This window comes from Hydra viridissima, unplaced genomic scaffold (assembly GCF_058129835.1).
Source record: "Hydra viridissima isolate aposymbiotic clone 2 unplaced genomic scaffold, HvirCarnegie_v1 scaffold_2, whole genome shotgun sequence".
Lineage (NCBI taxonomy): Eukaryota > Metazoa > Cnidaria > Hydrozoa > Anthoathecata > Hydridae > Hydra > Hydra viridissima.
This window is the reverse complement of record NW_028324301.1, coordinates 11,905,384-11,918,510: the sequence shown is the minus strand read 5'-3', so window position 1 is coordinate 11,918,510 and position 13,127 is coordinate 11,905,384. Positions and strand designations below refer to the sequence as shown.

Genomic DNA, 13,127 nt, shown 5'->3' with positions numbered 1-13,127 from the left:
ATTTAATAATTCCGGGGTTAAAAAGCTTGATGTTGTTCAACTTAAGGTAAAACATAGAAATGCTAATTTGTATGTGTATGTAGAGGCCTCAGTGTGTGCCAGTTATTTGTAGCCCTTTGCATAGGCAAGAGATATCTCGAGCGTGCAAAAATTACTCACATATTTCAAAGTTAATCCTAGCTGATTGTGATGATGGTTCTAAATATTTTCCTATTGACTTATTGGTAGGGTGTGATTTGTACCACAAATTTATAACAGGTAAAGTTATTAGAGGGGTTGAAGGCTGTAATGTAGCTAGGATGTAGTTTAAGTGGCCCAATGCCTTCTGTAAGAAATGTTAATGAGAAAGTAATCATGAATTTACGCGTTGATGCTAATTCAATGGGAGTGTGGAAGATGTGCGCAGCGAAATAGATGAACTGAGGAGTGATTTACAAAAATTTTGGAATGTGGAGAAAGTGGAATCTACTGATGAGTGTGATACATAAATTTGAAAATGATATTATGCATAAAGGAGAGATATGTTACTAAGCTTCCTTTTAAACCAAATCACGATTGTTTACCAGATAACTTAAAAATTTGTGCGATTAGACTGAATAGGTTAAAGAGGCAATTTAGTGATAAGAGTTTGTTAAGTGATTATGACGCCATTTTTAAAGAATACGAGATGAATAAAATTATTGAAAGAGTTCCTGAGAATGAAATCGCTAAGGAATTAGGAAAACCACATTACCTAGCACACAGGCCAGTTGTAAGAAAAGATAAGGAAACCACTAAGATAAGAGCAGTATTCGATGCTTCCTGTTCTAACAATCAGTTGTCTTTGAATAATTATCTTTATTCAGGGCCAAATTTACCATCCAAAATATTTCATATGCTGCTGCGATTCCGATTAAATTATATTGCCATATTAGCAGATATCAAACAAGCTTTTTTAAATGTAGAAATTTCTAGTGAGCATAAAAATTATTTAAGATTTCTCTGATATAAAAATGTTGATGCTTAACAGTACTCAGAATTGATTGTTTATAGGTTTTTAAGAGTCATATTTGGACTGACTAGTAGCCCCTTTTTATTAAATGGAACAACCCGCATTAAAAAAATTTCAGGGTCCCTTTAAGGACTTTCACAAAAATGTCCGCGCCAAATATAAAGTTCCCTTAAGGGTTCGTCCTAAATAAGGGTCTGCGTATCGTTATTATTTTGAACCGATAACAATATGAAACGATAATGATATCAAGCGATATGAGTTTGTCTATGAAACGATAATATCGGTTTAGTTATCGTTTGAACCGATAACCAAACGATAACTTATCGGTTGAAACGATATTATCGGCTTTTTTTATCGGTTTATCGGAATACATAAAAATAACGAGAATACCGATATTTATCGGTATAATAACGATATTTTTTACAATATTCCAATTTATTATTTTTTTTAAATGCCAAATTTTAGTTCAAATATATAATAAATCTTCAAGTCGAGTCAAGATGTCGTTTTGCCTATCTTTACCGGTTTTACAAGTTAATCCTTCCCAATTGTATATATTATCTAGATGTCTAACTTCACAAAAATTCTGTAAAGAAAAAGTGAAGCAACACTGTTCTCCAAAATGAACCCCAGGTTGAAACTCTCCCCACTCCTGATTTTTTTACATTTAATCAATCATATGCATTAGTAAACACAATGTATGTTGTCAAAAAAATCTGAACTAAGTGCTAAATATGTATACTTCCAAAATTAAAACGCATAATTTTTGGCTTTTTTTCTTCAAAGTTTTAATAAAGTCAGCCATTATGGTAGTCAAAATAACCCATTAATATTCATTTATTTCATTTACAAAAAAACCATAATATAAATACATTTATATCACAAATGATATTTAAGTTAATGCTTGTTTAAATTAAAATTTACCACAGCAGATTTTAGCTTTTCTCCATAACTTTTTTGTCCTATGTTTCTTTTATAGTTCATCAAAGTTTTTTTAAATTTGTGATGAACTGATTCACCACATTGTTCTGCATAGCTACCTAAGCTAATACTATTGCAATCTACTAAGGTGAGAATGTGACACACTAAAATATGTATTTTTAATTAAACTGTTAAGTCATAGCCAAATACATCTTTTGCATATAGTTGAGAAAATGAACTTTTGAAATCTTGAATTTTAACAGAATTATCTGTACCCATTTCCAAACCAAACACAGCTGATTTCACTAATGAAAACTTACGCAAACAATTATTGGTAAAATATTGATTTTTAAGGTAAAACCCCTCTCCAAAATATCTAACAGGGGCATAAATCAATTATTGTTGTTTCCATCTAAACCTACACCATGATACCCTGTCATTAATATGTAATGTGTTTTTAACCAGCTTTGAAAAGCTGACCAAACATATTAAAGCAAAGTACAAAGTTTATCCACAACTCCCATCATAATGTGAAGCTCAGGTGGAGGAACTATGTGTTCAAGAAAAGTTTCTTGATCTTCTTTTAAGTAAATGAAATGAGGATTTCTTACATTTTTGTATTCCTGCATTTTCAATCTTTTTTTTCCACCATATACATCTTGATCATTACGTAAGTCTATGGAGCCCAACATTCTTAGTTTCCCTGCTTCAAGGGAGCATTCTCCTTCACAATACAGACAGGCATATTTACGAGAGTGACTTAAAAGTTTTAAAAACACTATTTGCACACTTTAGGTCAAATGGCATACTGAAGTTTACTTCAAGTTGAAGAAGTGCCAATAATTTTTGGAGATTTCAATTATCCTCTAAGAACATCTCCACAATGGCAAGAATATAGCATTCCTTGACACCAGAATCTTCATATATTTCAAAGGAAGAATAATGATTTTTTGGATCGAAAACATTAATAATAACTTTTAAGAAGTTTTGACCATCGTTTAAAGATATTCAGAGTTTCCTGCAATTCAGTCATTTTAACATTATTAATTGGTTGTACAGCACTTGTTAGATTCCTGTGTAAAGTCCCAGCGTGCACAATGACGTCCTTCGGACGTCTATAAGACGTCCGATTTCTTGTCTGTAAGACGTCCTTATTCGGTCTCAGGTGAAAGTCTTGAGGACGTCTTTTTCAGACGTCTTGAAGACGTCTCTTTCAGACGTCCTATAAACGTCTTTTTACGTCTGTACATCTAATTAGATGTACATCTATTAGTAGAGTCTGTACATCTATTAATAGATGTACAGGCTTTAAGATTACTTATCACCTTTACATAGATTCTAAGAATCTACGTAAAGATGTACAAACGTAAAGACTTTCTCAAGAGAAAGTCTTTAGAAATACTGATATTTTTCCAAGTCTTTTATTTAATTTGATATGATTCTATCTAGTCATAGAGATCCAAAACCTTTTATTTAATTTGATATGATTCTATCTAGTCATAGAGAGACATAGAGAGATATAAAGAATTAAAAATTTATAAAGGATTATAAATTTAAAAAATACAACATTTAATTATATAGAATATAATAATTGTCAATTAATATTGGAGGATTTTCTCTTCAATTGTTCGGAAGAATGTTTTATTATTGTCCCTTCTGCTTTTGTCACGTTTTTATAAGACTTTAAAACAGCATCTATTAAACAGAATAAGAAAAAATTTATCAACAAAATCAGTGCATCAAAAAAAAAAAAAAAAAAATTTAATCATGAGTTAATTGAATACAATAATAAGCTAAGATCGATACCGGTGATTGCATTACATAGATTTACAAGCTCTTTAAATATTTTCATTTTCTTTAAACCATTCATGCTGTATTCTGACAAAACATTGTCTATTGTCAGTCTAAATATGCAAAAATATATTTCACTAGCAGTGCTTAGAAATTTTATATCTTAGATATTCATTAGAAAAATTCAAAATAGGGTAAATATTTATCCAATTTTGAATTTTTCTAATATAAATTTTTTTTTTATATAAAAACAAAAGAAAACAATGATCTATCTTCTGAAAAATATGTATTAGAATTAGCATCAAAAAAAAACTTATGCTGGTAACTTACGTGAGTAGAATATTTTTTATTGCATTAGCTGGATTTTTACTGCCAACTGATGATAACTGTTTTACCTAAAACAAATAGATAATTTGATAAACAATTATAAAAAAAGTCAATTAAAAAAAACAACTATGACAATAACCTAAAGGAGTAAATAATTATATTCAAGCATACAAAAGTACTGTATTGAATATCCCCGTCAGCAATTGTTTTTTCTAAAATGATAAGTTCGTCTGAACATTTACACTGTTTAAAAATTTCTTCTGCATCATCAGAGAAATGTGCAGTTCTATCTATCAACAAGTTCTTTATTTCAGCAAGTTGAAACATAACTTTTTTCTGAATCTCTAAAAAGTAAAAAAACAATAATTTAAATAAAATTTTACTGATATCACAAACCAACAAAAGAAAACATGAAATGGAAACAAGCAACTTTACCTGCATCTGGTAAAGGATAAATCCTTTTGCAACTACTTGCTAAATCTTTTGCAGTTTCAGGCTGCAATGGTCTGCTTGAAGAAGAGGAATCCATAACATTCGGTATGATATTTAATTCTTTAAAAAAACAATATAAAAAGTAAACTTAAAAAAAAACTAGGGACATCAGGTCCCCAAAAGCTACACTTTCCTTGATAGTACACAAAAGCATATAGTACTAACCAGCAGTATGACTTAGTTTTCTTTTCAATGAGTTTATTGAAGGAATTGGTAGATCAACTATTTCATGCACTATATATATATATATATATATATATATATATATATATATATATATATATATATATATATATATATATATAGGCCTATATATTATTTATTCATACATACATAACTTAGACTCTTTAAAATCATATACATAGTTGGCTTACCACATCACATCGTTAAGTAAAGTACATAGAACAACCCCATCATTGACTGGTAGACATGCATCCTTTCTTTTAATATCTACCTTATTTACAGTTTTTCTTTTGCCAATGTTAGACTTGCATAAAAAATAAATTCCAACCATCTTTGAATCAAATGGATCAGGAAAGTAATTTCTTAATAGACTCTTGTGGAACATTATACAAATAAAAGTAGTCATATCTAAAATACTTATTACAAAAACAATTTCTCCGGAATGAATTTTGGTCTTGATATCCTTTGAAAGATTTATTGAATTATTTATTTCAAACTCATGAATACGTTTCACAACTTGAGATATAGGATTATTTACTTGACGAATAAACCTTTTTAACGAATTTAAATGATTTTCAAAAGGAAAGCAAGAAATTTGATCTAAATTACATCCAAAGTTTCAAACATCGTTATGCAAGTGAATAAGACAGTGTACATTATATGAACAAAAAGAATCACTATACAACTCCCTACTACTTGCAACAAAATAGACCAGTAATTTATGAGCATATTCCAAGTGGTCATTTCTGAAATTTTGATTTTCGTTTTTTTTGGGATTAATAACCCCCAAAAAAACGAAAATTAAATAACGAGCAGCTCGAGCGGACATTTTAAATTAACTGAGTTAGCGCCAATGATATATTAAGAATAACTAGATGTCTAACTGCCGTAAATCGGTATAAGAAAAAGTGAAGCAAAAATCGCCCATTATGGGGGGCAAAATCTTTACGCTATTTATCAAAACAAAACAAATACGAAGCTTTTGATTTGTTAAATTTGCCACCCATAATGGCCGATTTTTGCTTCAAAAAATACGCGGAAGTTAGACATCTAGTTATTTTTAATAAATCATTGGTTAGCGCATTAATGCGCATTAATGCGCGAACTCAGTTAATTAAAAATGTAAGTTTACATGAACGTACGTGTAAATTTACTCGTTTTTGAAGACGTCTCAAAGACGTCACTAGGACGTCTTAACAAAGACGTCCTTACAGGACGTCATAATTTGGTCGGAGACGTCGCGACCTAATTATGGACGTCTTTTTGACGTCTGTGCACGCTGGGGTAGAACATGATTTTTTGGTTTTATTTTTAGAGAGTTCTAATGCATTTGATAGCTCCATAATATTTTGGAACAAGATATGATTTTCTTTCTTTTTTTTTTTGACTTAACTTCATTTACTCCAACTGTAACAGAGAGAAGATTTCCACCTGTAGACATCTTAAAATGCTCTACACTTAAAATGCTTTCACTCTCCATTTTATGCTTTAACAATCCAGATGCTATTTGTTCTGCATGTTTATCTCCAAGTGATTCACTAATATCTACAATATTGGTTACAGCTTGACTTTTGTAACAATCATAAGCATGGGAATTTCGAAGTTCGAAATTCGATGATTTCGTAATTTCGGATGTTTCGATCTAAATTTCGGTCCGAAATGTATTCAAAATTGGATCGAAACTAATTTCGAGTCGAAATTTTTCCACAAGTTTTGGGTCGAAATAAATTTCGTATCGAAATTTATATTGAATTTCGAAAGACGAAATTTCGAATTTATCAGAAAAATAAATTTCGCGAATTTCGAAAGAACGAGACTGGCAGGTAAATCGAATTTCGCAATTTCGTGAATTTAGAAAAAAACAAAAATCGAAATTTGAAACATACCGAATTTTCGCCTAAATTTCGTCAAATTTGGAACTAATTCGCCTATTTCGTCTTATCTCGTCAATTTTGATTTTATTTTGATACATTCGAAATAATTTTGTTGATTTCGTGCAATAATTAATAAAACGTCGAAATTAATTTTATTACTTTTGGTAGATTAAATTTTTCATTAAATTTCAACCAGTGGGAGTATTAATTTCGCCTCTTTTTTTAAATTTCGATAGGTTCGTTTTAATCTTGCTGGTTTCTTATTAATTTCGATAATTTTGATTTAATTTCGCTGGTTTTGTATTAAATTCGATTTGAATATAAATATTGACAATTTTAACTTAAAACTCATTATCATTTTGTTAACCAAAACTACTACTACTATTTTCTCTGTGCTACTACTGCTACAGTGCTACTTTTTGGATTTATTTCTACACTACTTTCTACACTACGGAAAAAACACATACTACAATTTAGTCACTGTGTATTAAGATAATATTTCATTAATGGCTACATACGCTGAATCAACTAAAAAGCATTATGCCTCGCGAATGGAAAGAGTCGTGGATATTAATATTTATATGGATCCATCAGAATCGCTAAATCGTAAATATCTCGAAAGTCGAGCGAAAGAAATAAATGACGAAATACATCGAATCGTTGGTAGAGGGAAGGTTTCGAGCCTCACTTACAAAAACCGAGGTCAATGGATCATCGAATTTCACAACACTAATGACGCTGATGCTTTTATAAAATCCGATATCAAAATAAGTAAATGCAACAAGAGCATAGCAAAGAGAAAAAGAACCGATATAGGATTTTTAATAACAATAAAGTGTGACCCCTTGATTTACGATAAGGAGATACTCGAAGCACTCGACCCTTTCGTAGAAGAATTCTACAACATAACACACACTACATATGAATTCGATAAGAGCCTAAGAGACGGTAGGAGATTATTTCGAGTTAGACTTAGTGTTACATTAGAAGAATTACCACATTTCATTGAAATTGGGGGTGTACGTATCGCGTTGCACTTTGCTGGGAAATCTTTCCTCTGCGGAGTGTGCAAGAACTCACATCCCCCAAACATCAGATGCATCGCGATGAAGAAAAATGAACCCCAGATGAATGAAAGCATAGATACAGAGATAGATGAACCCGACCATCCTGAGAAAAATATGAAAATCAAAGAACCTACAAAAACAGAAACTCTAAACGACTCTACATTAGAATCAAAATATAGAGCAACGAGTTCACCAAAGAACACCGAAGAAACTACCACGAAAACAAAGCCTACCGCAGATGAAATAATAGATGAACTAGTTTCTAAAACGTTTACATCGATTCCCGAAGAAGAACTCAATGCAGAACTTAGAAAACTAACCAGAGAAAATTTCAATTTATATGTACAAAAAGTAAACGAGAGATGCGACAGAGATGAAAGAGAAAGAGAAATAGACTTCACGACAGTAAAATCAAGGACAGAAATTAAAAAAGAGAAACAACAGAAAGAAATACAACAAAAGGCGATAGAAAACAATGAAAAATTTTCAAATAAAAGATCTGGACCTCCACCGACACCATCAAAAAAGGACACTAAAAGATACAATACCTCGTAATAAAAAGACATGAAAACAAAAACGCTAAATATTATTCGACAGTCTCTAAATATTCTCTATTTTTATCTTTATTAACGTATATATTATAATAACAACAATTTTTTTAATCAGAGGAGGAGATACCAACAGCGAGCAAAAACTCCATAAAAGGCGCTTATTCTCAATGAATTATTCATTCAGAATGAGAGCTCTCCCAAAATGAAGCATCAAAAATTTCGATATATAAAAATTTTGGAGAACTTTGAGAGGTTCTCTCTGTGGTGATCAACCCCTCTGAAATTTTTATGACGGAGTTCTGTTGTTTACCGAATTATTATTATTTTATTTTATTATTTTCTCATTATTATTTCACTTTATTTTATTTTATTTTTTCTCTAACTCCGGTAATAGTTAGGCATATAATTGTATTTGTGTGACGAATTATTAACGGAGACGTCAGTAAGGCAAGTAGCCGGATGACGGAAAAAACTGCAATACCATTTCTACACTATTTCTTCAGGTAGGACAATTTCCTTTGTTTTTTGATTTATTTTATTTTAATTTCTACTCAATTATTATAAGGCATACAGTATATAACACTAGTAATATAGTAGTAAGTATATCCAACTTTATCTAGCTATCTTTTAATTGGACATTGACTTTATTAAATTATTTAGGGAGATTATATATTTAAGTTAAGATAGTTATTGTTAAAAACTTTGAGTTGTTTAATTAATTTATATAACATAATAGTAGGTATTACTATTTACTATTTTGCAAGATGCAACGCCATCTATCGAAATTGAATCGAAATATACGAAATTATGACGAAATATACAAAACGTAGACGAAATCAACGAAATTAGTTCGAATTTACTATTTATATTTATATTTTAATTTAATAAAACCTATGTAGAAGTAATAAGTACTTTTATGTTATGTTATATTAATTAATTAAACAGGTCAATGTCCAATTAAAAGATAGCTAGATAAAGTTGGATATACTTTATAATGTGACACAGTTGCTGACTTTAACTATGTCACGTTATAATTTAATTTTCAACTTTATATTGGCATCTAGTAATTGGTCCTAGACCTTAAAACATTATTACTTGACTTTAAATTTTTTAAGTTAAGACAGTTATTGTTAGAACCTAGAACTTGTTTAATTAATAAATATTAAATAATAAGAGGTAATTGTATTAGATAAATTAAATAGTAAATTCGAACTAATTTCGTTGATTTCGTCTGCGTTTTGTATATTTCGTCACAATTTCGTTTATTTCGATTCAATTTCGATATATTTATTTAAATAATTTAATTAAACAAGTTCTAGTTTCCTTTGTTTTTTGATTTAATTTACTAATTTTTTTTTCCTTTCACAGATCACTTATTCAACATGTCAAGAGCTTCAACCAATCCAATTTGGAATTATTTCACTCAGTCTGAGGAAACTGCTCCAGCACCTAAAACCAACAAACATGCAAAGCCAACTAAACTTGCTTCTTGCAATACTTGTAAGAAGACCATAAAAAGGAATGATGGAGCAACTTCTGGATTAATTACACACTTGAGGTAGGCATTTATTTAATTTTTTTAAAATAAATAAATTTATTGTAATTTTAAGTAGGCATTTATGACATTTTTTTAAATAATTGTTATATAATTTTAAGTAGGCATTTATGTAATTAATTTTTTAGTAACTTTAGTAACTTTAATGTAATTTAAAACTAATTTTTAAACTAATTAGGTTATTTTTTAATTTTATTAAATTTCAATCTAATTTCGTTTATTTCGTCTGAGTTTCGTGTATTTCGATATAATTTCTTTTATTTCGTTTCAATTTCATTAATATTTTTTTTTTTTTTTACAGAACTTGTCATGAACACACCCAGTATTTGGCTTACTGCAAAGAATATGATTTGATTAAGAAAGAAGATGAAAGAAAGAGAGTAAGGCAGGAGGAGGAAGCTGCTGAAAAGAATACTCAGTCTCAAAAAGGTGTAGTTAAAAGAAGTCAGTCTCAAGGCACTTTGGAGGACTACACAAGGAGCATCAAGTATTCTATGCAGAGCAAGCAGCAGTTAATGTTTGACTCCCAACTTGTGATTTTGCTAGCATCTTTAAATTTGTCATTTAATGTGGTTGAGAAGCCTGCTTTTAAGAACTTTTGTCAACAATTTTTGCCCAAATATCACATCAAAACAAGAAAAACATTTGCAGAATCAAAGCTTAATAATGTTTATGAGAACTTACTGAAAAATGTCAATGAAGAGCTTAAATATGACCTAAAAAATATTCAGATGGTTTGTTTCACTACTGATGGCTGGACCGCCCAAAATGGAGACCCATTTGTCTCCCTTAGTGTACACTATACAACAGAGGAGTTTGAATTGAAAAAAATTGCTTTGGCTATTGAAAATTTCACAGAAAAGAAAACTGCAGCAAACATTTCAGATGCATTTGACAGCATGATTGAACAATTCCCAGCATTGAATGGACAAAACCTGATCAGACAAGTGGTGACAGATGCAGCCAACACCATGAAATCTGCCATGACACAAGAAAGTGACAAAGTGCATGAACATTTTATTTGCCTTGCCCACATCCTCAACACATGTCTCAAACATGCTTGCAAAGCATCTCCAGCAATTGATGCTGCCATTCATAAATGTAAGGAACTAGCAAGGAAAACACATCAGAGCTTTAAGGATCACAAAGAAATTGTCAAGTACTGTATTGAAAAAAATGTTAAAGTAAGAAAGATCATCCAATCATGTGAAACCAGGTGGAACTCAAATTGCATGATGTTGGACTCAATTATACAGATGAAAGATGGCCTGCTACATGCAAAGAGGTCATTGGGTACCTTTGCAGAAGGTCATTTCACCACCTTCATACCCACAGAAGATGAATTTGATGTGCTACATAAATTGACTAAGTTCCTCATGAAGGTAAAAACTAGTTCAGAAATGTTATCAGCTGATGAGAAACCAACTTTGCATCAAGTGATTTTTTTGTTAACAGCACTCAAAGACAACATTGATGCTGTGCTAGAAGAAATTGTTGGCATACAAAGGTATGTCCCCCTGGCTGTGTTTCTTGAAAGTTTTAAAGGACACCTACTTCAAAGAGTGAGCAATTATGGAGCTGACAACCTAGCCTATGCCATTTGTTCACTGCTTCACCCACTGTTCAGAGGACACCATCTTGAAGTGGAAAGAAAAGTCTGGAATAAAACAACAAATAACTTTGAAGGTACTGGTCAAAATTACAAAGATTACTGGCAGTCTTATTTCGTAAAAGGTCATCCCTCTACTCGTGAATGGAAGGAACAGAGAGATAAATCTCTTGAAGAAATGAGTGCAAGTGCTACAGACTTGGAGCTGGATGATTCACAAGACGATAATTTCCTTGGTAGCGCTCTAAAGAACTTCCAAAAAAGTCAAAACCCAACAACATCAAAATCAAAAGGGCTAAGCGGTAAACCACCTTTGCAGCACGAATTTGAAACGTTTGAATTATTGCCTAGAGATTATGATCATAAGGTTGATCCTTTGATGTGGTGGAAAAATAAAGCAGACCTTCTACCAAAGCTTGCAAAATTGGCAAGGCATTGGCTATGCATTCCAGCCACCTCAGCCACCTCAGAAAGAATGTTTTCAACTGGTGGCAAAATTGTTACAGACACAACCTAGACCCAGAAACTACCAGCAAACTGTTATTTATTAATGAAAATTATCACAGGGTTGATGCAAACATTAATGAATGGGATCTTAAATGTGTGGAGGAAATACCTGCCTCTCAAAAAGAACAGAGAAATCAAAATAACAAAAGACAAGCACCACCAAATTCACCAAATGCAAGTGTTACTATGAGCCCTCCTAAAAAAAGGGCTTTGTCTGAAGTCATGAAGAAAAAAAAGAGACACAGTCCAGACTACAGTGCATCAGCAGAATTAGTGGATGACCCAGATGACCCAGACACTCCAACTCAATCTGCTGAGTCTCAATCTCAACCTGAATGTTCTCAATCTCAATCTATTTTGCAGAAATCCACTTCATCAAAAAGAAAGACAATGGATAAAAAAAAAAATGAACAGATCTAAAACATTTGACACAAGTAAAGATGAAGGGAAAAGGAGCATCCTTGATGCTTTAGATGATGATGATTTTATTGATGATGATAATTTGATTTAAATTTGATTTGATTTAAATGTTTCTACTGCAAAAGAAATAATAAATTACAATTTATTTAATTTCATTTCATTTCATTTTATTTCATTTTATAATAAATTAAGGTGAAAATGGGGAAAATAACAAAATTAAATCGAAATATACGAAATTAGAACGAAATAAACGAAATTAAAACAAAATAAACGAAACTATTACTTCTTTTAATAATTTTGTATCTTGTAGGGGAAAATTTTGGGTTTTAAGGGGATTTCGCGAAATTAACAAAATTAACTGAACTAACGAAATAATTTCGACCTTCCAAAATTATATCGAAATCAACGAAATTAGATCAAAATTGTCGAATTTTACTTCAATATGCTGAGTTCTTTCTGATTTCGGTGATTTCGATTTCGAATACCGTCAATCCGAAAATGTGGGTAAAGTACAATTTCGCGAATTTCGAAAAACCGAAATTTTTAAACATTACAAATTCACGAATTTCGAAATTACGAAATTAAAACTTATGTTTAATTTCGTGTCAATTTCGTTACTTTCAATGACCCGAAATTATACGAAATTATTTCGCGAAATTAAACAATCCAAAAAATCGAAATTTCGTTCTCAATTTCGATCCGAAATTGAAACACGAATTTCGTTTCGTTTAATTTCGTCGATTTCGAAGGCCGAAATTCCCATGCTTAAACAATCATGAGAAACTCCTCTAAAATTAATAGTAAGAATTTTATAACAGTTTTTGGAAATAAGTAAAAAC

At 30.9% G+C, this 13,127-nt stretch overlaps 3 protein-coding genes across 5 annotated transcripts; 2 read left to right on the top strand and 1 right to left on the bottom strand.

Annotated features, from left to right (window-relative positions):
- The first annotated feature begins 496 nt into the window (after positions 1-496).
- LOC149891939 (uncharacterized) lies at positions 497-985 on the top strand. Its single transcript, XM_090078035.1, has one exon. It carries the CDS (start codon positions 497-499, stop codon positions 983-985), a length of 489 nt encoding a protein of 162 aa, XP_089934161.1.
- A 2,495-nt stretch (positions 986-3,480) lies between these two features.
- LOC149891938 (uncharacterized) lies at positions 3,481-5,610 on the bottom strand. 2 transcript variants are annotated; one of them, XM_090077262.1, is made up of 7 exons: positions 4,897-5,610; positions 4,688-4,756; positions 4,466-4,582; positions 4,202-4,374; positions 4,034-4,098; positions 3,719-3,816; positions 3,481-3,607 (listed from the first exon to the last, which is right to left on the bottom strand). In XM_090077262.1, exons 3-7 carry the CDS (start codon positions 4,557-4,559, stop codon positions 3,507-3,509), a joined length of 531 nt encoding a protein of 176 aa, XP_089933388.1. In that variant the 5' UTR covers positions 4,560-4,582; positions 4,688-4,756; positions 4,897-5,610; the 3' UTR covers positions 3,481-3,506. The 2 variants fall into 2 exon arrangements, with proteins under 2 accessions (XP_089933388.1, XP_089933389.1); XM_090077263.1 differs by lacking the exon at positions 4,688-4,756.
- Positions 5,611-8,558: 2,948 nt separating this feature from the next.
- Positions 8,559-12,443, top strand: LOC149891937 (uncharacterized). Of its 2 annotated transcripts, XM_090080709.1 has the most exons (3): positions 8,559-8,700; positions 9,566-9,755; positions 10,054-12,443. In XM_090080709.1, the coding sequence occupies exons 2-3, from the start codon at positions 9,580-9,582 to the stop codon at positions 11,876-11,878; spliced, it is 2,001 nt and encodes a 666-aa protein (XP_089936835.1). In that variant the 5' UTR covers positions 8,559-8,700; positions 9,566-9,579; the 3' UTR covers positions 11,879-12,443. The 2 variants fall into 2 exon arrangements, with proteins under 2 accessions (XP_089936835.1, XP_089936837.1); XM_090080711.1 differs by lacking the exon at positions 8,559-8,700 and having other exon boundaries at positions 9,454-9,755.
- The last annotated feature ends 684 nt before the right edge of the window (positions 12,444-13,127 follow it).

What these genes read in the sequence shown, in the direction of transcription:
- LOC149891939 (XM_090078035.1), top strand. Translation starts at nt 497, where the DNA reads ATGATATTATGCATAAAGGAGAGATATGTTACTAAGCTTCCTTTTAAA.
- LOC149891938 (XM_090077262.1), bottom strand. Translation starts at nt 4,559, where the DNA reads ATGGATTCCTCTTCTTCAAGCAGACCATTGCAGCCTGAAACTGCAAAA. An exon ending in TTATCCTTTACCAGATGCAG is followed by an intron (nt 4,375 to 4,465) that starts GTAAAGTTGCTT and finishes TTTACTTTTTAG; the next exon opens with AGATTCAGAAAAAAGTTATG. An exon ending in ATAAAAAATATTCTACTCAC is followed by an intron (nt 3,817 to 4,033) that starts GTAAGTTACCAG and finishes TTGCATATTTAG; the next exon opens with ACTGACAATAGACAATGTTT.
- LOC149891937 (XM_090080709.1), top strand. Translation starts at nt 9,580, where the DNA reads ATGTCAAGAGCTTCAACCAATCCAATTTGGAATTATTTCACTCAGTCT. An exon ending in GGATTAATTACACACTTGAG is followed by an intron (nt 9,756 to 10,053) that starts GTAGGCATTTAT and finishes TTTTTTTTACAG; the next exon opens with AACTTGTCATGAACACACCC.